General features: G+C 47.2%; 2 protein-coding genes across 6 annotated transcripts in view; both read left to right on the top strand.

Moving 5' to 3' along the window:
- The first annotated feature begins 1,610 nt into the window (after window positions 1-1,610).
- On the top strand, window positions 1,611-10,452 carry CLK4 (CDC like kinase 4). Of its 5 annotated transcripts, XM_072348181.1 has the most exons (14): window positions 1,611-1,737; window positions 3,345-3,404; window positions 4,050-4,207; window positions 5,250-5,475; window positions 6,668-6,758; window positions 7,172-7,238; window positions 8,154-8,270; window positions 8,368-8,534; window positions 8,636-8,730; window positions 8,901-9,030; window positions 9,336-9,418; window positions 9,611-9,690; window positions 9,902-9,989; window positions 10,100-10,452. In XM_072348181.1, the coding sequence occupies exons 2-14, from the start codon at window positions 3,351-3,353 to the stop codon at window positions 10,235-10,237; spliced, it is 1,494 nt and encodes a 497-aa protein (XP_072204282.1). In that variant the 5' UTR covers window positions 1,611-1,737; window positions 3,345-3,350; the 3' UTR covers window positions 10,238-10,452. The 5 variants fall into 5 exon arrangements, with proteins under 5 accessions (XP_072204282.1, XP_072204284.1, XP_072204286.1 ...); XM_072348185.1 differs by lacking the exon at window positions 6,668-6,758 and having other exon boundaries at window positions 1,654-1,737; XM_072348182.1 differs by lacking the exon at window positions 3,345-3,404 and having other exon boundaries at window positions 1,657-1,737.
- Window positions 10,453-11,521: 1,069 nt separating this feature from the next.
- The window catches only part of COL23A1 (collagen type XXIII alpha 1 chain), a 148,396-nt gene continuing 137,322 nt past the window's right edge, over window positions 11,522-22,595 (top strand). The window contains exons 1-2 of the mRNA XM_072348077.1: window positions 11,522-11,911; window positions 15,139-15,208. Of these exons, the coding sequence (XP_072204178.1) occupies window positions 11,702-11,911; window positions 15,139-15,208 (280 nt within the window). The 5' untranslated portion in view covers window positions 11,522-11,701. The remainder of the gene's footprint in view (window positions 11,912-15,138; window positions 15,209-22,595) is intronic.

Here is a 22,595-nt window from a genome sequence, read left to right as displayed (position 1 = left end):
CTTGAATTTACACATGCCACAGCAATCTGGGACAGCTCTTCAGCTGACCATTAGTTACAGTGATCTGTGAAATGAAAGATGTTTTTCTCTGATACATCTTAGAAAGGTTCCCGGTGTTCTTTTTCCATCCCCATCATTCAGCCTCTTATAAACAGGCCATGTTGTCATTACTCTGTCCTTGAGCTCCCAAGCAAAGGCACAGCTGGTACCACAGCACCAAAGAGAGCTATGATAGTCTCTCCATCACCATAAAGATCAAACCCTGGAAGTGCAGAAATCCACAAACTACAGGCAGAACCAATAATCAGCCATACTCAGGCACTGACCAGAGAGAAGAAAAACAAAACCAATACACCTTTAATTAAGAGAAAGCAAGCACAATTCTGTAAGTACAGAAAGGCAGGAGATGTTGGTTCCATCACTGAGCCTCCTTCTGAGAGTCTGGGCAAAGCAATCAGCCTCTGCTTTGCATTTTGTAACCAAACAATGAGACAGCTAAATGAGATTTCCATCTCCTGAATGGCATCTGTGAGGATGGAGCACCTATTGCTGTAAGGTTCTTGAAAAAGGAACCGATAGCAGATTGCATTTTGAGGGCGATGTTGTGAATGTAGCTTTTCATGCACACACAGATGGGTCCCACTGGGGTAATTACACCGCAGTCGTGTCTGCTGTTGAACAGAACAGAACAAAGTGTGGTTCCATTGTGTGTTACTCTCTCAAGTTGTGCACACATTTGGTGTTGTACGAGCTAATTAAACAAGGATATATCTCAAATAAACTAAAGGAAATGCCACACGAGTTGGCAACAGAAGGAGCCTTAAATGGACTCGAAAGAGTTTCCCTCCCATTTTCATCATGATTTAGTTCCTCTCATTTGATCTCTCATTGTTAGATCATTGCCATTGTAAGAACAGCCATTTCTAGGGGGGCTGTCACACTCTTTGCACTACATCACTTGGTCCTGGCCAGGGAACTCATCCTTCACCACCTGAATTCCAGCACCCTGATGTCTCTCTTCTGCCGGGTCTCCACTGCCACCTCCTGAACAGGAAAGAAAAAGAACTGCTCTCAATACGGCATTTCTTTGCAGTGTCTACAGAGGTATCTGGACACGCTGTGCTCTGTTTGGCACAAAGACAGCAACATTTGGCAGTCAGCTTTCAGCATACAGGCTGCTTTCTGTAGAGCCTGTTGTAAAGCTTTTCCTTCAAGGCGAGATTTCATTCACTTACATTACGTTCGCTGTGTGTCTGATATCTGTACCAGCAGATAATATATATATCATAAATCTGACAGATTTATTCCTCCTTCACTCGTAAGCCACAAACATCTTATGGAAAACAGCACATTTTACCAGCTCCCACACACTGCATTTTCACATCCAATAACAGTTATTTCTGCCCTTTTTTTTTTCAGTCTGGAGATCCTCCTTGCTACCAGATGGGAACCAAGGTTTCTTACGATGAAACTCCTCCTGCTTCAAGGTACAACTGGCTTTGATATTCCCTTTATCTTTTAGTTTCTGTAGCTCGCAGGCCGGGGCTGAGGGAAATTGGCTGCTGGGACAACAAACCGCCCCGCCCGCCGCTGTGCCGTGCGTGTGACGTCAGCGCGTAGCGCTTCCGCAAGCGGGGTGGGCGGTAGAAGCGCGGCGTTCTGCCTTTGGCCGCCGCCGCCATTTTGTTGGTGCGTGCATGGCGGACGCGGGGCTCGCTCGCCTTTTTTTCCTCAGTTGTAAGTGACGGAGGCGACCCCCTTCTTCGGGTTCTTCTTTTTCTTTATTGTTTCCCTTCTCTTTTCTGTTTCTAGGGAGGCTGAAGCGGAGGGGTTCGGTGGGGAGGCTACACCGCCGCAGGGCCGGGGAAGCGTGGGGAGCAGCGTGAGGGGGGGCGGTGCGGTGGGAGGGGGCCCGCGGGCCCAACAGCTCTCCTGTGGGGCTTTGTATATTGAGGAGCGGAGGAATCGGGTCTCGGGCTTTGGAGCACGGAGGGCGGCGGAGCCGAGCCCGTTCTCCTCGCCCGGCTGCGGGTTGGGGGCCGCCTGTGGGGCCTGGAGCTCGGCGAGGCGGACTTCGGCCGTCCTGGCGGAACGGGGCCGTGACCTCCCGGTGTGTGTCCGTGCCAAGTTGGCGGTGGGGGGAGGACACTGAAGAAGTGCTGCGTGCGCAGTGCCGGCGGGCTGCGGCCTGCACGGCCCGTGTGGCGGAACGGCGGGTGGGGGCGGCCCGTGGGGTGCGTTGGGGCCGCGCGCTGTGTAGGAACGCGTATGTGCGTGTCAGCTGTCAGTATTACATAAGGGCTTGTGCATACATTTAGAGAGAGGCCATCATAGCGCAAAAAAAAACAACCACCAAAAAAACACCTTCAGGTGGATCCGGCAGTGAAATGGATTGGGCCTTGCACGGGTCGGTTCCCCAACAGTCTCCAACTATTACTTGCTCATTATGTGCTCGTTAGCATTTACTCGGTTCCCTTCAGGACAGAACACGCAGCTTCTGTCTTTATTAACTCTGTGGACTGGAGTTAATCAGCAGTTTGTCCTCAGCAAAGCCTTTTCTCGAGGTTTCTGTGGGAAGTGCCCACCTTCTCTGCGGGGCTCTTTTGTGGGTATTTGATTTTTGTCCCTTTTTATAGAGCCTTGTTGCAGGCCACCAAATGGGAGGGAGTAAAACCCTCAGTTCACCTCTGAGAGAGTTGGTTGGGAGAGCAGAATGCTTTCCACCTCAAAAATAGAGTAATTGCAACCTAAGAGTGCCTCACAGTTCAAGCTATATAGATTGGAAATAGAGAAAAATGGCTGGAGAGTTGGGCAAGGAAATAAGAAACAAAAGCACTGACAGATCTTACTTCTGTCTTGACCCTTCCGGCATGTTTATTGGTAGATTAACGTGTTTGTTTCTTACTACCTAAGATTTTTAGGAGGCCTGAATCTGATTCAGATGATTCAGTCGCTTATTTTTGCAGTATTTAAAACATTTCCATAAAACAAGTGATTTTTTTTCTAACTGCCAGCCTGTCAGATATGTTAAGTGCCTTAGCAGACTTCTTTTGCAGAAGCAGGTTGCCATGTATAGCTTCTATAAATTCCCCTCTTTGTGCCTCCAGTTGGTGTAGAGGCAACCAGTTTTGTTAGTGACAGTTTGCACAATGAAATGCCCTTATGTTTTAATGTTACGGTTATTTCTAAACTTCTGTTCTTGCTGTCACTCAGTATTGTGGAAATATTTCTTTCAGTGTATTCTGAAGAGCAAATTATACAAGCTAATTTTTGCTAAAGGAGATGAAATGTGTGCGATCTGATGGACTCTTAATTCTACAGCTGTGCTTTGCTTTCTTTTTCAGTTGTGCATGTACCTGTTTGAACACCGAATTCCTGCATATAACGTCCAGCAGCGGAAGTTGGTGGGTTTTGTCTTTGGCAAGTCAGCTGTATTGTGGAGCACCTGCACTTTGTGTGCTGGCAGAGTTCAGAAACTGTGGCTTGGCTCACGGTACCTCAGTTAGGTTAATTTATTGACACGTGCCGTATGGTTACTTAAAAATAACAACAGTGATTTGTAAAGAGGTTTGTGGGATGTGCTTGAGGCCAGCTGGACATACGTGGCTTTCATGTAGTGACTTATGTACCAGTCAGTGGTATGAAGAGCTAAATCTGCAGTTTGTCAGAGTATTTGAAGGTTAAGGTCTCTCCAGGAGGAGTCTCTTGAAGGAAATGATTCTCTTTAGTCACTTGAGAGTTTATTTTAAACACGCTCTAATAACATGTTTGAAGCTATTAAGCAAAGATGAGTTGGCCCATTTAGCCTTGATTTGTGTTTCGTAACAGTGTCAGGATGGGAAAAGGATGTCTGCTCACCTAAATAACTTGAGGGAGAAGCTGAGGAAGAAGAACTGAGGAAATGGTTTTGTAGTTCTGTTGTTTGATCAAACTGCAGGAATGGGCTCACAGCTTCAAATATCATTGTAACACTTTATCTTCTGTGTGTTTTTGTTGTGTGTTGTTCGTTTGGTTTGTGTTTTTTTGTTTGTTTTTGGTGTGTTTTTCAGGAGCAGATGCGTCACTCAAAACAAAGCCACTGCCCTGAGTGGGATGACAGGAGGAGCTGGGATCAGAGAAAGCACAGCAGCAGCCGGAAACGTAGGAAACGGTCCCACAGCAGTGGACAGGAAAGCAAGCACTATAAACCAAATCATGTTTCAGAAAGGTATAAGACTCTGAATTGAGTAGTGCTAATGTTTCTTATTGTATCTAGAATAAATATGTGTTCAGAATAAGAGTTTCTAGATGTTCAGAGCTGGTAATTCCTTAAGGTTCGACTCAAGCCAAGCTTAAGAGTTTGTATGCAGTATTTGAATCATTAAATAGGAGTTCTTTAATAAAAGCAGTGAGCGTTACTAGTTTGGTTCACTATTGCCAGTTAAACATGCAGTGTTAAGTTTCAAGTGAAAAGGTGTGTCTGTTGGTTTACTTTTAATGTGAACAAAAGGAGGGGAAGAGGTGGTTTGTTTCGTCAATGGTAAGTATGAGTTAGATTTCACTTACTAACATGGAGGTGATTTGCTTTTTCTCTCACATGGTTTTCCCTGGACGGATTTGTTTTTCTGTTTTTCCTTTGAGAAGATCCCATGGAATTCCTTTAAGAGCTCACAGTCATACTTGTGAAATGCTGGCAGGGCAATGTGCACAGCAGCATGGGGCTCCTTGCCTCTGCAACTTTAAGGCTGTTTGGCTTTTGTTTTTTTTTTTCTGGGCAGAAGATTCTTGATCCAGATACTTTCTGAAATATTCAGTGTAGAAGGCAGAGCACTAAGGAACAATGCTGCTTATCTTAGGATCTCCAGGTTCTGTTTTTCCTTTTCAATACTTGGAGCTCTGAAAGAGCAGAAGGGGGTTATTGTTTCAGCATGAGCATTTTATCCTGTGACTTTGGAGACTGTAACTTGAGTTGTTTGGTGCATTTCAGAAAGCGTCTCTCCTTTTTGAGGCCAGATTTCTTTCTTACTATGCAAACTGTCAACTGATGATGTATTTACTGTCCATGTGGATGGCTACTGTGTATTTGAGACTGACAATGTCATTAGTTCCTAATAAAGTAATGTGAAAAGCTCCACTTCTTTTGAGGAGGGAGTTAATTAGCAAAGTTCTTTGGTGTAAAGACAGATACTGTGTAACTCAGTTCAATCACTTATCTTGTTGGAACCGCAAGTTTTTGAAGTGGAGAACATTCACTTAAAATATATTTTCAGTCATTATTTGGACGATAGAGCCATAAATGAAAGAGACCATCATGACCGGAGATATGTTGAGGAGTACAGAAATGACTTCTGTGAAGTATATGACCACAGGCATTATCACAGAGACTATGAAAAGAGTCACCATCATCACTATAGCAAATCCTCTGGTCGGAGCAGGAAAAGTAGTCATAAAAGGAAGCATAAGAGGCATCATTGCTCCAGTCACCAATCACATTCGGTATGAGTAATTTTTAACTTTATTATTAATGAATTAGTGGCAATAGACTTCTTAAGTGACTGCTAGAACTTCAATTCCTGATTGCAGTACTTCGGGGAGATATTTTATAACTGAAGGATTTGTAGTTGAATCCATTTGCAAGGATATGAGTATGTTGTTAGTTGTGAGTTTTGGATGGGGATGTTGGGGGGGCCAGCACTAGCTGCACACTGGGTATGGAGGTACCAAGTAGCCACAGCACTGGGATTATCTTGAGAAATGTTACCTTGAAAATGAAGGCACATAACTATGCTGTTGTACAGTGCAGTCGACCCTTTAGTCTTGCAGCATAGAGAACTGTCTGGTTTTTAGGCAGACTGTGAGATGCCATCCTGCTTAATATTACAAGTAATTGAAATAAAATGCCTTTTAAAAATAAACCTGATTGGGAGTATGAAACATGCATGTCTGGTAAATTGATGAGAAGATGCTGCACGATTCTGCGCCTTATCTCAGGAAACTTTACTAAGTTGTGTGCCTGGCCAATGGCAGCTAATGTCTCACAGAAGATATGATAAGCCTGCTGCTTGCCTTCATAGAAGGCCCACTGAATTTCTCATGACAGGCACAGTGCCTGTTGGTAAATCATAGCTCCGAGTATTTTATGCCATCTTTCTGCTATAGAAAGAGCAGATTGTAGTAGATTATGCCATGCAGACCAATAGCTTGAAAGTAATTTTTCTTCGCTCTTTATCAACAAGGGAAGTAAAATTACTTGATAGTCTTTAATATTTAGATGAGAAGATTTGTACGCTTTAAAAATGAAGACATTTCATCTGACTGTAAGCTTAGCTATTTAAATGAATATTACTTTTTGCTGTATGATAGAAAAGTATTAGTAATAGTGATGTTGCGTACTTAATCTGTTTTCAATTAAGCCACTGTTTGAGAGTCGAAATTGTGTTGTTTTTTTCTGTTGCCTTATCACTTTAAGTATTTATCTGAAAATCTGTTCCTTGCCATGTTTTTCTTCTGTAACATAAACTGTGCCCTGTGAATTTCTGGGGACTGAATTTGAAATTGCTCCTGCCAACTGTTCGTGGCCTGGTGCGTTACTGAATGCTGAATATCTCCCCGCTGAATGAATTGCGTATTCTGCCCTGAATTCACTCTGATATATTGATTGGCTGGACGATCTTGGTGCCGTTTCCAGAAGAGTCACCGAAGGAAAAGATCCAGGAGTGTAGAGGATGATGAGGAGGGTCACCTGATCTGTGAAAGTGGAGACGTTCTAAGAGCAAGATGTATAGAACATTTTTCAACACTTTTTTTTAAAAACTTTTCAGCAAAAAGTCTGTTTAGCATAGTATGTCAGAGGAGGGGGGCTGAGGAAATCTTCATTGCTCTTTTTGTTCTGTTTGTTTTTTTCTTTTGTGCTTTTGTTTTTTTGCATATCTTCTTTTCTGTAGAGTTTAAGTACTGTATTCAAAAAGTTGCAAGTAGTAAATGAACTTGAGTTATGAGATTAGAGCCAGAGATAGGGTTGTTTTTTTTTGCTAACTGTTTTCATGACGCCTGTCCAATAAAATAACACGTTCTGTTGCTGAGATTTAAAGTAATTATGCTTTTTGTAATGGCACATTTAAAAATCTACATTAGTAATATTCGTTCTTACTGAAGTAGTTACATAATTCTGACTTTGGTTTGTTCTTTTTAGATGAAATTGTTGCGACTTTAGGAGAAGGCGCTTTTGGGAAAGTGGTGGAGTGCATAGATCATGATATGTAAGTGTCAGCAAGTGCGCCTCGTGCCACAGGGTGCTGCTCAGCTTGGAAATTAAAGCTTTCTGTTTCTCCTTTTGCTCTGTGACGACCCTTGCGTGGTATTGACTTTCTGTAAGATGGCATATATAGAAATACTTTTGCTTGCTTTTTCTCTTAGATTTTGAGAATCTGTCCTTAACAGAGCTTCCTTTGCCATGTTTTTCTTGAGAAACATCTGCCCTGAGAGGATTTATTTCAAAAATAATGCTTTGTGTGTGTGTGTGTATGATTTCTATACACACTGTTTGAGTGCAGTAGTATAAATCACTAATTACTGAAGCTTGAGATAATTTTGTGAAGGCAGAAAGTTCCTAAGTACAGAGACGGTTTAAAATCATCTGTGAGAGAACAGGATAGACTGGACTTAGTTTAGCTGAGTTCCCCAGAGTAATATCTTTAGCATTTCAGTGTGCTACTGGGAGCAGATCTGCTTGTACAAGCACAAAATATTCAGGATACAGACTTAATAAAATGAATTACTGGGAGCACTGAAAAAGACTGTAACAAGTTACAGGAGCTGCCAAAAAATTGACACATTCTTGTAGTCGTTTTCTCAGAAGAGATCTCTGCAAGTTTTGGTGTCATCTTTTGGGTGTGTTCCTGATGTTCATTCAGAGTAAATCAGCTGTGTAAGGCTGAGAAATAGTTACTGTATGCTGTGGGTATGAGAGCTTAACCAGATCTGTTTCAACTTTAAAAAGCCCCCAAAAGGAATAGTTAGCTTTCCTTTAGAATTTGCTTCAATCACATTGCCCTGAATCCAGCTTGTAATCATCTGTGACCTTTGATTTTTATGTTCATTTGCTTTAAATCAGACTGCTTTGGGTATGTAGATATTTAATCACTGGTCTTGTGACATTTCTCTTTATTTTGAAGGAGAGGAATGCATGTAGCAGTTAAAATAGTGAAAAATGTTGGTAGATACCGAGAGGCAGCCCGCTCAGAAATACAGGTGTTGGAACACTTGAACACCATGGATCCCAGCAGCACTTTGTAAGTATGGACATAGAGAAGCATGCTAAGAACTCACCAAAGGAATGAGTTGCTGTGTTTATATTCTGATTTCTCTTTCTTTTTTCTTTTTTTTAAGCCGCTGTGTCCAAATGCTGGAATGGTTTGATCATCACGGCCATGTTTGCATTGTTTTTGAGCTGCTTGGACTTAGCACCTACGATTTCATTAAGGAAAACAGCTTTCTGCCATTTCATATTAATGACATTAGAAATATGGCTTATCAAATCTGCCAGTCTATAAACTGTAAGTGAACCTGATTGCTGTTACCAAATATGTTTGTTTCTCTCTTTGGTTTGGTAAATTAATCTGTTACTTACGGGATGTTTTTCCTTTGTTTCTTACAGTTTTACATCATAATAAATTAACTCATACAGATTTAAAGCCTGAAAACATTTTGTTTGTGGAGTCTGATTACATAGTGAAGTACAATGCAAAAATGGTGAGTTTGTGCTTTTCTCAGTGTTGCAATTCTGCCTTCGCCTCAAGTTTCCTTTTTAGCACAATGAGGTTAACTGGAATTCTGAAGGTGGTTTACAATGGTAGTGTAAGATCTTTTCTCTGAGCATGCTTATGAAATTACTAACTGATAGCACTTGGATTCTCCTACAGAAGCGAGATGAACGCACCTTAAAGAACACAGACATAAAGGTGGTTGATTTTGGAAGCGCAACTTTTGATGATGAACATCACAGCACGTTGGTGTCCACAAGACATTACAGGGCTCCTGAGGTCATCTTAGGTCAGTGGAAGCTTTCAGACTTCCTGACAGATAACTGCAGTTGGTCCAGGGGTCGTTACTTCATTAACTGGAGGAGCAGTTTGTGGTTCTCACAGCTCAGCCATCTCTGACAGATGATTTCTTGATAGTCTGAAGTAGAAGGAGAATGTCTTGAACTTGAGATGCATCCCTCCTTCCCCCTACCAAGCAGGGAGTGACTGGGGAAGGCAGGCGTCAGCTGGTGCACAAAACCTGGGTGTATTCTTCATAGAATGCAGATTTGAAGAATATATTAATAAGTGAAACAAACTTTGCGTGTTTTGCAGCACTGGGATGGTCACAACCCTGTGATGTTTGGAGTATTGGCTGTATTCTAATTGAGTATTACCTGGGATTTACAGTGTTTCAGGTATGTACGTAACTTTAGTTAAGTGGAACGTTGTTACAGATTCCTGACTTAGATCTTGTAACACCACGTACTTCTAGTTTGAAAGGCACAGCCTTACAAGATTGGAGTGTTAGAGAAGGTGGTGCAAAACAATTGGAATCTAGAGATGCTGCAGTGATACTTTGGCAAACAGTGCTTTTCTTTTTAACACAGACACATGATAGTAAAGAGCACTTGGCAATGATGGAAAGAATCCTGGGGCCTCTGCCAGCTCATATGATCAAGAAATCCAGGTAAGCACATGGCAGGAGTAAGTTGCCTTGTATGTTCCTATTATAAAAGAAACTTTCAAGGTTCCATTCTAATTGTGAGCTTCTGAAAGTTGAGGTAAGACTTGCAAGCTTGTCAGCTGCTAGTCTGTTGTGAGAGATCGTGTCAGCTGTAGCTGAGTGTAAGTGGTTGAGGACGGTACTAACAGTGACAGCATCTTTTCCTTGTCCACAGAAAGCACTATTTTCACCACAACCAGTTGGACTGGGATGAACACAGTTCTGCAGGCCGGTACGTCAGGCGGCGCTGCAAGCCTTTAAAGGTAGGAGAGCAGGTTTGGATTATCCCGTGTCAGCATAAAAGCGTGGTGCCATTCTGCTGGATCCACAAATGTAACAGAGCTTTTAAACCCTTTGCTGTTTGTTTGTCTAGGAGTTCATGCATTGCCAGGACACGGATCATCAGAGTCTGTTTGACCTCGTCCGCAGGATGCTGGAGTATGATCCTGCCAAAAGAATCACTCTCGATGAAGCCCTGCAGCATCCTTTCTTTGACCCACTAAAAAAATAAAGGAATTCAAAGGTCTTTTATGCTTCTCCGAGGAGATTTCCTAGACTGTGTCAGTCAACAAAGGTTGCATGAAACTTTTGTAAACTTTTAAGTTATTTTGTACAGTTAAGTCTGTAAATACTTCTGTTTTGTAAGCTGTCACGTTTCTCTTGTTGAGCAGTTGTAGTCTTGATTATGGACATCGAAGTGAAAAATAAAAGTGATTTTCATTTTTGAAAGCTGTTTTCCCTTTGAAACTTCACCCACTTGTGTGGAAGGTGCAGCTATTTATGCATCTCATTTTTTGGCTGAGCTGTCCATAGACCCTGAGCTCACTGTGGCATCTTTAGGCCCTTCTCTCACAGTGGTTACGAGATGGTCCTGAAGTCTGCCAAGATGTATTTCTGTGGAGCTCTATCTGTAATGATGAACAGTCACCTTGGGAAGAGGGAAACACTGATCAACCTGCCATAGAGGAAGGGTGAGGGTGTGTCCATGGTTGTAACTCCTGAACACAGTGATGCTGCTTTATTTTCTTGGGTAGTTTTAGCCCCATTCCATGAGTAAGAGCTGCTTTCTTGGTCTAACTCATTGGTACAGTGTGGAGGCCTTCCTGGCTGTCTGCCACTCTGGATGCAGAATACAAGTTGTGGCCATTTGTTGCAGGCTTTAGCATGCAAGTCTTATCTTCAGAGACAGCAAACTTTCAGCTCTGCAGGTTTTGCACTTGCTGTGTATATCCTAAAGCTCAGTGAGATTTGATGTCTGTTCCATGGATGTGCAGTACTTGCAGCTTTTGCTGATTTGTTTGAGGAGTATGAGCTGGGTCTGGCCGAGTGTTATCTGATGATGTTTTATAGATGAGTCAAGAGTTGGTGTGATGCAATGTGTAACAGAGAAGGCGGACGTCTGGCCAAGTGTTTGGTGGAGGTGTTCAGCGTTTGCATAGGAGCAGAGCTGCTCTTATTTAAAGGCTCCCCGCTAAACAGTAAAACAACAGGCGCAGGAGGAAGCAGCTCCCCGCGCTCAGCTCTCGCCCCGTCGCGGTGCCGCCGTCCGCCGCGAGGAGCTCCGCTGGAGGGCGCCATCCCCGCGCGCGGAGCGGCTGGGAACGGAGCGGGGCGGCCCGGCCGAGAGGAGCTCCCGGCGCCCCGCACCGCTCGGCCCGGGCTGGGAGCGCTCCCCGCGGGGGGCCGGCGGCGGGCAGGGCAGGGCGGCGGGGGTGGGATCTGCTCCGCGTAATTCCCCCCGGGGGGCGGCGGGCCGCTCTCGGAGCATCCCCCCCCCCACCCCCCTCCGTCCCCGACGCGGGGAGGGGAGAGCCGCCACCCCCCGCTTCCTCCGTTTAAGACCCGGGCCGGCGGGGCGAGAGCGGAGGAGAGCGGCCGCTCCGCAGCTGCCGGCCCCATTTCGGCGGCGGGGCGGGCGCTGGATGAGCCGCCGACGGGAGGCGGCCGGCAGCCGAGCGGGTCCGATCGCGGCGCGATGAGCGCGGGCGGCAGCGGCTCGGCGGGCACCGCCACCTCCGCGCTGTGCCTGCTCCTCTCGCTCACCGCCGTGGCCGTGTGCCTGCTGCTGGGCGCTAAGACCGCCGAGCTGCAGGGTCGCCTGGCCGCCCTGGAGGAGCGCGGCGCCGCCGGCCCCGGGCCGCTGCTGGACGCGCTGCAGCCCCGCGTGGAGCAGCTCCTGCGCGAGGTGAGTGCGGCGGGGCTCAGCTCGCAGCTCCCCGGCGGCCGCCGCCCTCCCCGGCGGCTTCTTCGCTCTCGCCGAACTTATTTCTCCCCCTTTTCATTGCACTTTGGAAAGGTTTAACGCGCGAGACCCCGCCGCTTCCCCCCTCGTTCTATTCACGGGCAAAGGTAAGCCGGGTCCCGAAGTGCCGTTGATCTCGGCGCACTGTATCTCCCCCGTCAGAAATTCCCGGACGGGATCCGCGTGCTGCGGCGGTGCTGAACTGAGCGGCGGAGCAGCTCCCGTCTGCGTCCCCACCTCCCGACCCCGAGAGGTCCGAAATGGCCCCGCTAAAGCTTTCTGCGCTCACACGTTCCTCCCGTTAACGAGCGGTTCTCCGCCCGGGGTCCCTCTCTGTAAGCGAACCTCCGGGCGAAGCTGAGCATGGGGGCACCGTTGGGACATCGCCGCTCCCCGGGTGTCCGTGACGGGTCTCGATCGCGGGGGATGCAAAAAAACAATGCGTGTGCGTGGAAGCCCTGGATGGCAGAAGAGAGGGCTGCTTGTGAGGCGTAATCACAACATCTAGTTAACGTCTTTTCTACGGGCACGAACCGGCCTGCCGGCCGTGGCTGTAGTTCTGTTCCAATTACGCCAATAAATGTGCTTAGCAATGGGAATGGTTTCTGTGGCACTGCCTAAGATCATGTGCAGCCTCTTGCTGAGATTTAGTTAAGTGTGGAAAGCTTGTTTTGTACTGGGAGCGCTCGAGTGGAGATTGTGCAGGGGAAAATAAAGCAAAACCACATAATTGGGCTTCTAATACAAGAGCGAGCTTGTTGAAACGTTCAGTATGACCAAACTTTTGTCAGTACCGAAATGGGTAACAGATTGAAGGAATGCATGGTAGCCATCGAGCTAGCTATTAATCCCCATTGTAAATGAGCTTGTTCATTTATGATAAAGGTCCAGAACGCATCTGTATCGCGGTCACATTCCTCTTCGTTACATAAGGTCTCACTGGGCAGCGGCTGCCCTTCTGTGCTTGGGAGTTTCTGGGGATAGAGGGAATATTTCCATGGCCACAAACATCAGCCGATGCCTGGGGTCAGTTTTTTTGTTAAACTCTGTTCTGGTCCTTCTTTGAAGTTTACCACAGTATTTCAGAAGTGAAACCAAAGCTCCATATGCTCTCTGTGCGCGACCCCTCGTACTTTGTTCTCCGTGGCTGTGCACACAGCGTTACAGCCCGCGCTGCTCCTGGGGTCTGCGGGTGCAATGTATGGAAGAGCTGTACACAAAGAGCTGCAGGCGCAACGCAAACATGCTGGTTTGCATTGCTTTGAGTGTTGTTTAAATGTTTGGCAAGTAAGAGAGGATAGGAAGTAATGAAGGAGGGGTAAGTGTGTAGTTTAGGGAATGGAAGCCAATTTGGACAACGGCAGTCAAACTTCTAGCCCTGCAATGGGTATCCATCACACAGAGATGGCTGCTTTGGGGTTGCAGGACCTTTGCTTTCTCTTGTGTGTTCCTTCAGCCCTGCAGAGTCCTGGGCTGATGCCTCTGCAACCTTCCCAGCAGTGCTGTCTGAGTGTGGTGGCATCTCCACTGCGTCCACAGCAACAGCCCGAATTCGGAGCGCGTCACATTTGTGCTGGAGTGAAAAAGTTAACGTGGGGATGAGAGGAGTGTCCAGTTGTTGTAAACAAAGCCAGACCGTTTTGTTCACAAAGGATTCATTGTCTGCAGTAGGCAGAGAGTGTCCGGATTAATCAGCTTCATGACGAGAACAATTCAATGGGAGAACAGAGGACTCCTTCCAGCATCCAGGACAGGGCAGGCTCTCCCCTGGTGTTCCCAGCGGTGCCTCCAGAACGAAAGAATGGCAGAGCTGCTTCTCTTTTCCTCGAGCACCTTCGCCATCCAAGTAATTGAAAACAGATAAAATTCCAGTGATGCTCTGTTAGATTCTAAGTGGGTGTCATAGAGGTCTCTTCAGATCACTTATTTGCTGCTTTCTCTCAAGCAAAGCGTGCGTGCTGCTGTCGTGCTTCCTTAGCACGGCTTCTCTGTCAGGTGCTGTGAAACCACGTGGATGCTTTCAGGATCTCTATGCATCACATCCAAGCAGCTCGAAAAGGATGCATAGCATTTCAGCAACAGAGAAAACGATCTGCAGAACAAAGGACCAGAACCCAGCTCTCACGTAGCTGAATTCCTGAGTAATCTGCAGTCATCAGGTATTTGAATACGGACTTGGTCATCAGCTGCGTAAAAGTCAAGCTCGAGCACCCCAAACTCCATAAGAACATGAGTTTTCTCTCTTCTAAATATCAGAGCATGGGCTCCAGGTACCAGATTGCTGTCTCTCTCCTGGTTAATGCTTTGGGCGAGTCAGAGGATTCCCAAAGGACTTGGAGAGTAATGATTGTGGGTGAAGATGAATTGCTCCCACTCTTGCAGGGCTGCCCCAGCCACGAGCGCTGTGCCTGAGCTCACATAACTTACCTGTCATCAGGGCTCATTAACTCCAGCTTGGCGCTGCCCTAAACGCAGGCACGAACATTTCGGTTGGCTTAGCGAGCAGGCAGAATGTGCTCACATCTGTGTGCAATATGCCACGTGGGCAGGTTCGGGGAACTTGTACATGGTTTAGTAGTCCCAACGATCACTTCTCCTTCCAATGGCGACGTGTTGGTCTTCGGGTGGACCTGTGGGTGTGTGAGCACCTCAGTGCCTGCCTGTCACCCCCTCGCCCCTCTCCTAAAGAGAGCCATAGTGAGCACTAATGCAAAATCAGCAGCATCAGGTGTTGTGTGAGCATCCCCTGCAAGGTGACCTGCAGTGCTGTGCTTGGTTGCAGAGCAGCACTTGCATCACTTTGCCTTTGGCCAATGGAGCAGCACAGGGTTCTCTGCAGCACTGCTTCTGCCAACAAATGCACTGAGAAAGCTCGACACGGGACTTAACCTGGGACTGATGACTGTCCCGTGCATGTGCACGAATCCATCCCGTGGGGCTTGGCACGAGTGACTTTGGGCTTTGCAGAATGAGGGTCCTTGCTTGAGATGTTCAATATTCGGTGTGCTGCTCTATGCTTTGTCCTGCAAAGCTGAACACAGCAGGGTGAAACCATCGCCTCTCCCTCAAAGGAAGCGCACTGGAGGCTGGGGCTGTCGGTATGCACGCGCAGCATGCTCTGAGATAGAACGTGCTCCCTAAATGGCTATTTTTATTCCTTCTCCAAACAGAAGCTGGGCGAAGGACTCGCGAAGCTGCGGACGGTGAGAGAGGCTCCATCAGACTGCATGTGCCCACCAGGTAAGTGCAGAGGGATCAGCACAGCCGTACTGTGCTGCATGGAAGCTGCCGGCACGCTGGGCTGATGCTCAGCTCCGTATTCACCTATACCATGTAAAAAACCATTTCTCCAAGCTGAACCCCTGCCTTGTGTTGGGGGTTGTTGTTTTCTCCCACCGCCTTGCTATGGGCTGCATACGGATCAAGGAGTTGGAGGTTTGGACAAAGCGACCCTCGGCTGTACGAACAGCTTTGCTCAGTTGTGAGCGTCGGGTGTTGGGCCAAAACAATTTAGAAGCAGTAACAAAATCACTGCGGCTTAATGCAAGTGTGATAATTAAAAGCTGCAGCCTCTCTGCTCTTAGGAGGGAGCGACGTCTCCGGCGCTGCTTTGCCGTATGAAAGCTGTCATTGATTGTTTAGATTTCCTCCCAGAGTTTAATGAACTTCTTAAACTGTCAAAACTTCCTGTTCTGCTGTGGAAGTGCGCGCTCCTTGGAAACAATAAACAGCTTAGATTCGTTTGTAAAGGAATCTCATTTATAGCAAGACTCAGTGAGTGCTGTGCTGTCACACTGATGGCATGAATGACTCCGGGCTGAGGCACTTCCAACCTTCTCTGTTGTTGTTTTTTCCCTATAGAAGTAATGAAAGATGGGTGAAAGCTGTGCGTGAATGCAGGGGTCTGTAACAAAGCCCTGCGAGCAGCATATTGGTTAGTTCTGCTTTTAAAGGGAAAACCCTGAGTGTCACATGCAGGAGCACTGCAGGCAAATGGCTGACATTCTCCTGACGTCCTGGATACCAATGACGGCAGGATGCTCCGTGTTTGTCCATTCTCACAGCACAAGAAAAGATGTGTGTTGTTGGTTGGTTGGTTTGGTTTTTCTCCCCGTAAGATGGACATGTAACGGCCTCGGAAATATATCAGCAGTGCTTCTCTGCAGTGTGCTGCTGCAGTGGCACCAGCAGGCTGTCAGCAGGAAGGCTGTGGGTGTCCCGTGTGCTTCACTGCCTTAGAAGCCAACCACACTGGTCACACCAAAGCTGCTTTCAGCTCTCTGGAGGCCGATGGACAAATTGATTTCCTGCCCTCTGAAGCACAGCCCCTTGGCTCTATGGGCTGCCGCTTGCTGGGCCCATGCAGAGGGAGCACTGCCTGCCTGATTAAGTGGTCAAGGGGCTTTTCCTTTGCTCTGCAGAAAGCAATTGAGATTTAAGAGCTCCTTTGTTACCAGGAAGGTCCCAATTCTCTTCTGGGTCACTGGGTTTGCTGGTCGAGAGATGGGGGGAAGAGAGGAGGGGGAAGGCTTTCCCACGTGTTGCTGAATTGCTCGTTACAGTCATTAGCAACGAATGCCCAGGTAATTTGTGAGCCCAGTGCTTGTTTGCTGGGCAGGGAGTGCTGGGGTGGCCATGGCTGCTCCTGGGCCCCTCTGCTCTGGAGCCGAGTGCTGTGCTGAGGTGGGGATGTGCTGTGGAGCAGTCCTGAAGCCTGACAGCTATTTTAGACCAAATTAGAGGAACTTTTACACACAATGCTTTCTTCGGTGCCAAATTGCAAACTAACAGTTCTGCCCCAGCTCATCTGCCCTACAGAAGGATCCAGCAACCCCACAACTGGAAGCTGGCACCTCAGCCATAGCAGCTGCTGCCTCTTCCAGGATGAGCAGCACCGCACAGCTCCTCTGTGCTCTGGGTTTGTTTTGGAGAAGACCCATTTTGCTTTAAATGGAGTCTGTTTTGGGGTTTTGTTGCTTCATTCTGAGCTGGATGGATGCTGAGGTGCCGGGGCTGGCGGCCAGCAGAGGGGGCCCGGCTGTTTCATCAGGGCCACAGAGAAATCCCGATCATAAAATATTGTAGCAATAGGGAAAGAGCTTAAAAACAAAAAACCCTGCTGCCACATCTCTGATGTTCGGGGTGCTCAGAAAGGTCTTTGTTTTCTCAGCACCTGCATTTGTGGGACTCACAGGGATGCGTGGAGGTTTGTTCTGCTTCACCAAAAGCGCTGTGGGATGGGGGGGGTGGTGGTGGTGGGGCAACACTTTGTGTCAGTTTTGCTTCTTCTTCATCGTTTGGGAATTTATGTGAGCAGGGAGAACAATACAGTCATGGGTGTCCTGAAGGGGCAGCGGTGGGTGCAGAGTGGGCCCTGCTGCAGTGAGGAGGGGGGTGATGCTGTTGATCCCACTATGGAGAGCAGTGGGGTGGTGGTGGTGATGGTGGCCCAGCAGTGGTGAGAGTTGGGGTGGTGCTGATGGTGGCCCAGCAGTGCTGAGCAGCGGAGCCTTCCAGTTTTCAGCGCTTGCAGCTATTTTGGGGTCTGCAGCCGTTGCGTGCTGCCGGTGCTGGCCGGGCTGAGGACAGGCTGTCCCCACATGTTGGCTCACAGCACAGCAGCAGCTCAGTCTTTTTATTGTTGTCGTGCGCTGAGCCAGGCCTGGTTTGCTGTGCAGAGACGCCCCGTCGCGTTACACTCAGCCTCTCCCCCTGGATGGGGTCCTCACATCGCCTTCCCCATGAGATCCAACTCAGCAGGTGCAGGAGCATTTGTTTACATTGCATTTAGGACAGTCTTCAGATCAGGAGCAAGTGGAGGTGGGCTAAAAGCAAAACTAAACCTTGGTGCTTGCAGACACCTTGCTCACAGCTGTGTGCCTGCTGCGGCCGCGTGCCTTTTTGTTTAGCTGTAGCTCCTGAGGCTTTGTGCTCAGCATTGCTGAGAAGCCTAAACTCTGATTTCCTGGCTGCTGGGAGATGCATATCCCCGTCTTCATCTTGAATCCATGATGAGAGGCTATCATATGCTTTGGAACGTATGTATATATTGCAAAGCAGTGTTAAATATTCAGTGTGGTAATCCGATGTTCCAGTTAATACGTGACAAATATTTCCCAATAACAGCTTGGCAACACGAGGGCTGAGTGGGGCTTCAGCCTGCGGGATGGCGTGGTGCTCCATTGTGGGCAATTCAAACCACGTGTTCTGGGGGAACTGATGGCTGAAAATCCTCCCCATCTCTGCATTCTCAGCAATGCCAGAGGCTTCTCACTGCATTTTTTTTTCTCTGAATGACTATTTTTCTATTCCAAAGCACGTGGATGGGCTTTTCCATCTTGCTGGGAACATCTGCTCTGTGGTTCCCAGCAACTTGAAATATCTGCCTCATTTTTACTGGTGTAAAATGTTGTCTTCAAGTGTCACTTGCTATCTGTCTTCTCCCTGCTTTGTCTCCCCAGGTAATTAGCACAACAGAATTTCCCTAATTGCTGGAGATCAAGGAGGACAGGGCTCTGTTTGCTCTGTAGCCCTGACAAATGGCAGATGTTTTCCAGCAGGCCAAATGCAATACACTGAGCTCCAGTGCGGGCTCTTTGTTTTGCACTCGTGCGTGATAGAAGCTCTCTGCTATTTCTGTTTCTATGTCTGGGTCTGCAATTGTGCATTTGTAAGTCATCATGATTCTTTCACAGCGGTTAAATAGATGTAGGAAATTATCAAATGAAAGTGTTTCGTTTTGAAATTAGCGGCCATCTCTGCCTTTCTGAGCTGCATTGCATCTGCAGAGCTCAATTGTAATCACTGTAACCTCAGGACATGGTTTCCTACCCACTGAAGCCATTCGGATGAAGAACTTTTCTGTAGTTTCTTTAATTTAGAATGAGAAAAGGACTTCTCAATGTCTTCAAGGTTTAAAATGTTTCCGAATCCTTCTAACCTCAGCTTTTACGAGATCCTCTTTCCATTCCATGCCGTGCCAGTCACTTTCTTTCATCAGGGTTTGGTTCCTCGGTCTGACTTTGCCCACAGGAGGCCAGGATGCTATAATCACAATGCTAATATAAACAGGATTTTCTTGCACTAAACAACAACCTGAATTCTTTCCTGCGTAGAAAAGCCTGCACCAGGATTTTTAAGAGTTACCCAGAAACAGCTCCTTAAAGCGTCCGCCATGATGAACAAATGGCTGCAAAGGGCTTTTGACAGAACGGGCCATAGAAATGCAGGGACTCCCTTTCTAACGGGTATGTTTGCAAATCTTAGCTCTTCAAAATAGGATCCCATCACAGATCTCTGCAGCTCTTGGGAAAACGCTGCTCTGCGTCTCCTTGAGCATAAAAGTTGCTGCTAGCTACGTTCCGTCAGCTCCTTCCTGGTGACCTTCCCTGTCCCTTTTGGGTATTGGTGGAAGGCCTTGAGGACATCTGGAGCTGTGTCTGCACACCACGTGTGCAGGGATTCCATGCTGCCTGGGGCTGCCTGGGCCGGGCACTACTGCCCCAAGGCTTTGCAAGGCCTTGGAAGCGCTGAGGTCCAGAGCAGTGCACCAGGAATTGGGCTTTTTGCAGCAACATTTGCCTTCAGATCACTTCAGCAAAAAGTAATTAAAAATGGTGACATCGACGGGAGAAAGCTCTGAACATTTATTTTTTCTAAGTCTGCCAAAGTTATTTTGAGTGTAATGAAAACTACAAAAATAAACCTGACGACCACCGTATCCTCTAGGAGAAGCTCTGTGTAACTGTATCTTTGTCTTGACATATGAAGTCATTTATCCAGACGTGGTATTTTTGTTGCCAGCCTCATCATTGCTGCTGGTCTGGATGGGAGGCACTGGGGCACCCTGGGTTGGTGCTCATGGACCGACTTACCTGAGAGCTGCCCATCACCTGCTGACTGTTTCCTTCTATTTTTTGGTCAAATAATGGATGGCTGTCACCCGTGTGAGCAGCAATTTGGCTCTGCAGAACTGAATACTGAAAACAGCCTGGTTTGGCTGTTACCTGCTGTGTCTTCATGCTGTCTTGGTAGTGCCACCATCTTCTATCCATCCTCTGTGCAATAGGATGGGAGCGTGTTCCAGACCCAGTGTGCTTTGTGTTGATGTTATCTTTCTGGGTTGATTCCCTCAAAGGATAAATCTGTCAGTAGATTTTGGGCTGTTTTGCAGATTTCTGGTCAAGAGAGTCCCTTTCAGTTCTTGTAAGAGTTTCCTTAACATGAAGTAAACTGAACTCTGAACTCTGGCACCTAAATGGCATGCTATCGTGTCACCAGATCTGCTCATACCTCATCAGCTTTTATGGGAGGGAGCACTGTAGCTTGTAAGTGAGACCCAAAGCTGGCTATAGCCGAGTCCTAGGAGGATTTGAAGCAAGTAATTATGTGCCAACAGTTGTTCACAAAGAAGTGCCACTTTCCTGGCTTATGTGGACGTGGGTGTGAATCCAGACAACGTCCACACATGGATCAGTGCACTTCTCTCTTGCTGCTCTGTTACCAAGATGAGCCAAACACTGCTCATGCCAACTGGGATCATAAAGCTCCAAGTATTATGTCAGATGCAGAAGCAGAGAGAGATCAGGGAACTTTTTCTTTCTCTTAGAAGATGCGAAGAGGCTGAGTGGGAATACCAGTAAGTATGATGAGTAAGTCCATCTGATGGTTTGGAGTTGTTGGAGACAAAGAACAAGGGTGGGTTTTAGGGGAAAACTGTGTCGGTCATGAAACATTTGTATAAAAGAGATGGAAACAGAGCAATTCCTGTTGGGCTTCTGCTCTGTGATGCTTGGTTTGATGGTTTGCCTCCCTCCAGTTGCATGTTTGATTCTGCAGAACAGCCACCTTCCATCCCCATATCAACAATGGCAGGTTTCTATCAAAACACTCTCCCCCCAGCACCTCCTGGTATGAGAAACAGACCTTGGGGTCTCAGGGATGCTTGTCTACACGGCATCTGGTCAAACCCATTGGAGAGCTTGCTTGTTTTATGATTTTGCTTTCATTCATGAGACTCTTGGGAAGTCAGTTTGAGTTATGCCAGCAGAATGGAGCAACGAGGCAGGATTTTCTTTTGCCAAAGGGTTTCTTAGCTGAAACTGCATTAATTAAAGCATGTGGGAATTTTACAGCATGAAAATTGTCAGTCTTGAGTAGCTGCTGAACTCAGTGCATCCCAGCCTTAGTCCTGAGGGGTGGCAGGGATGTTGGTGGCCGTGGATGGCCAGGGCTGGTGCTGCACCGTGTAGGAGCCCACTGCTGCAATGATCACACAGGGGTCTCTGAGTGATGGGTCCTTGTGGTAATGCTGCACAGAGAAGGGACAGTCAGGTGCTGGTCTTTTTTTAATTGCACCTGTCTTGCTGTGATAACCTAGACAGTAAAAAGGATGGATTCCTTTCTGCTTTTCTAAATCAGACCCAAGAGGCAACAATTCTCATCATTTCCCAGCTGTGACCCCATAGTAATCCCAGAATTTGTACATCCAGCACTGGGGGAGGTGAGCGTCTCTTTGGGCTGTGGTGGGTGCAAGCATTTGTGTCAATATAGCTCTGCAGGTTGCAATCACATGGTTTGGTGATCTAATTAAACCTCCACCTGTTCTGTGTTTATCACCGTCAGTCTTTGTTTTATCACGCGACAGAAGATGGGCTGGTGCTGAGGTACTGCTGAGCACCAGGACTTGGCAGCCTGTCCAAACTGCGTGCTTCTTTGGTTTCATCCCTGAGGCAGATGGACTGAGCTTCTGTACGAGCAGGCCAAAGAGCTACTGAAAATCGAGGGGGTGGCACTGTCAGACCCCGCATCTCCCCCTGCCCACTCAGTATGTGCTGCTGTGCTTCTTTTGCAGTGACGTGGTGGGACAAGAAGGATTAGAAAACACACGTGTGAGATGAATTGAGGGCAGATGGGGGACTTGTGGAGGAGATCCTGTTGCAATATTAAATGTGAACTTGATACCAGAAGCCCACCTTGTTCTACAAGTTGAAAGGGGTATTAGTGAAAGACCTTATGTCTGTCTTTTAGGAATTTCTATGGCCATACTGAATCTTGGTTAGGGTAGAGATTCAGAGCTGTGTTGGTTGCATTTCTTTCTAGTTTCTGTCACAGTTTAAATCTGAACTATTTATTTATTTAAGACATTAAGAGAGCTTGGCTTCTGCTGAACTGCATCTGACTTTATGGTTCAGCTTTGAAAAATGACTTCAATCATGACCAGACTTGGATGCCAAGAGAAGCTCATCTTTGCCTCGGAAAGGCTGTGCAATACAAATTAACTTTTTACTCCCTGTGAGAGACACCCAAGGGCAAAGGGTGGGCATCAGACACAAACCAGCTGCTGCTCCATTGGTCTGTGGTGTGGGAAGCCACCCACATGCTTTGCCTTTGGGGAGAATCATTGCAGCAATGAGCCCTGCTGTGCGGAAGCTCAGGTTCACAGCTCCTTTCCATTAACACCTCCCCAAATCCTCAGCTCATCAGGAGGGTCCCACTGGTGTGAGTTGGTTGGGACCGTTCATATCAAGACAGCTCCTGTGGAGGACTTTGCTCCAGATTCACATGGGATGTTTCCTGCACACTTCAGAGAAATCCCACGTTTCTCCCTTTTCTTTCTGGCCTCTTC

The sequence above is a fragment of the Excalfactoria chinensis genome, chromosome 13 (assembly GCF_039878825.1).
Source record: "Excalfactoria chinensis isolate bCotChi1 chromosome 13, bCotChi1.hap2, whole genome shotgun sequence".
Taxonomy (NCBI): Eukaryota; Metazoa; Chordata; class Aves; order Galliformes; family Phasianidae; genus Excalfactoria; species Excalfactoria chinensis.
Note: the sequence above shows the minus strand (reverse complement) of the source record. Positions and strands in the feature narration are given on the sequence as shown.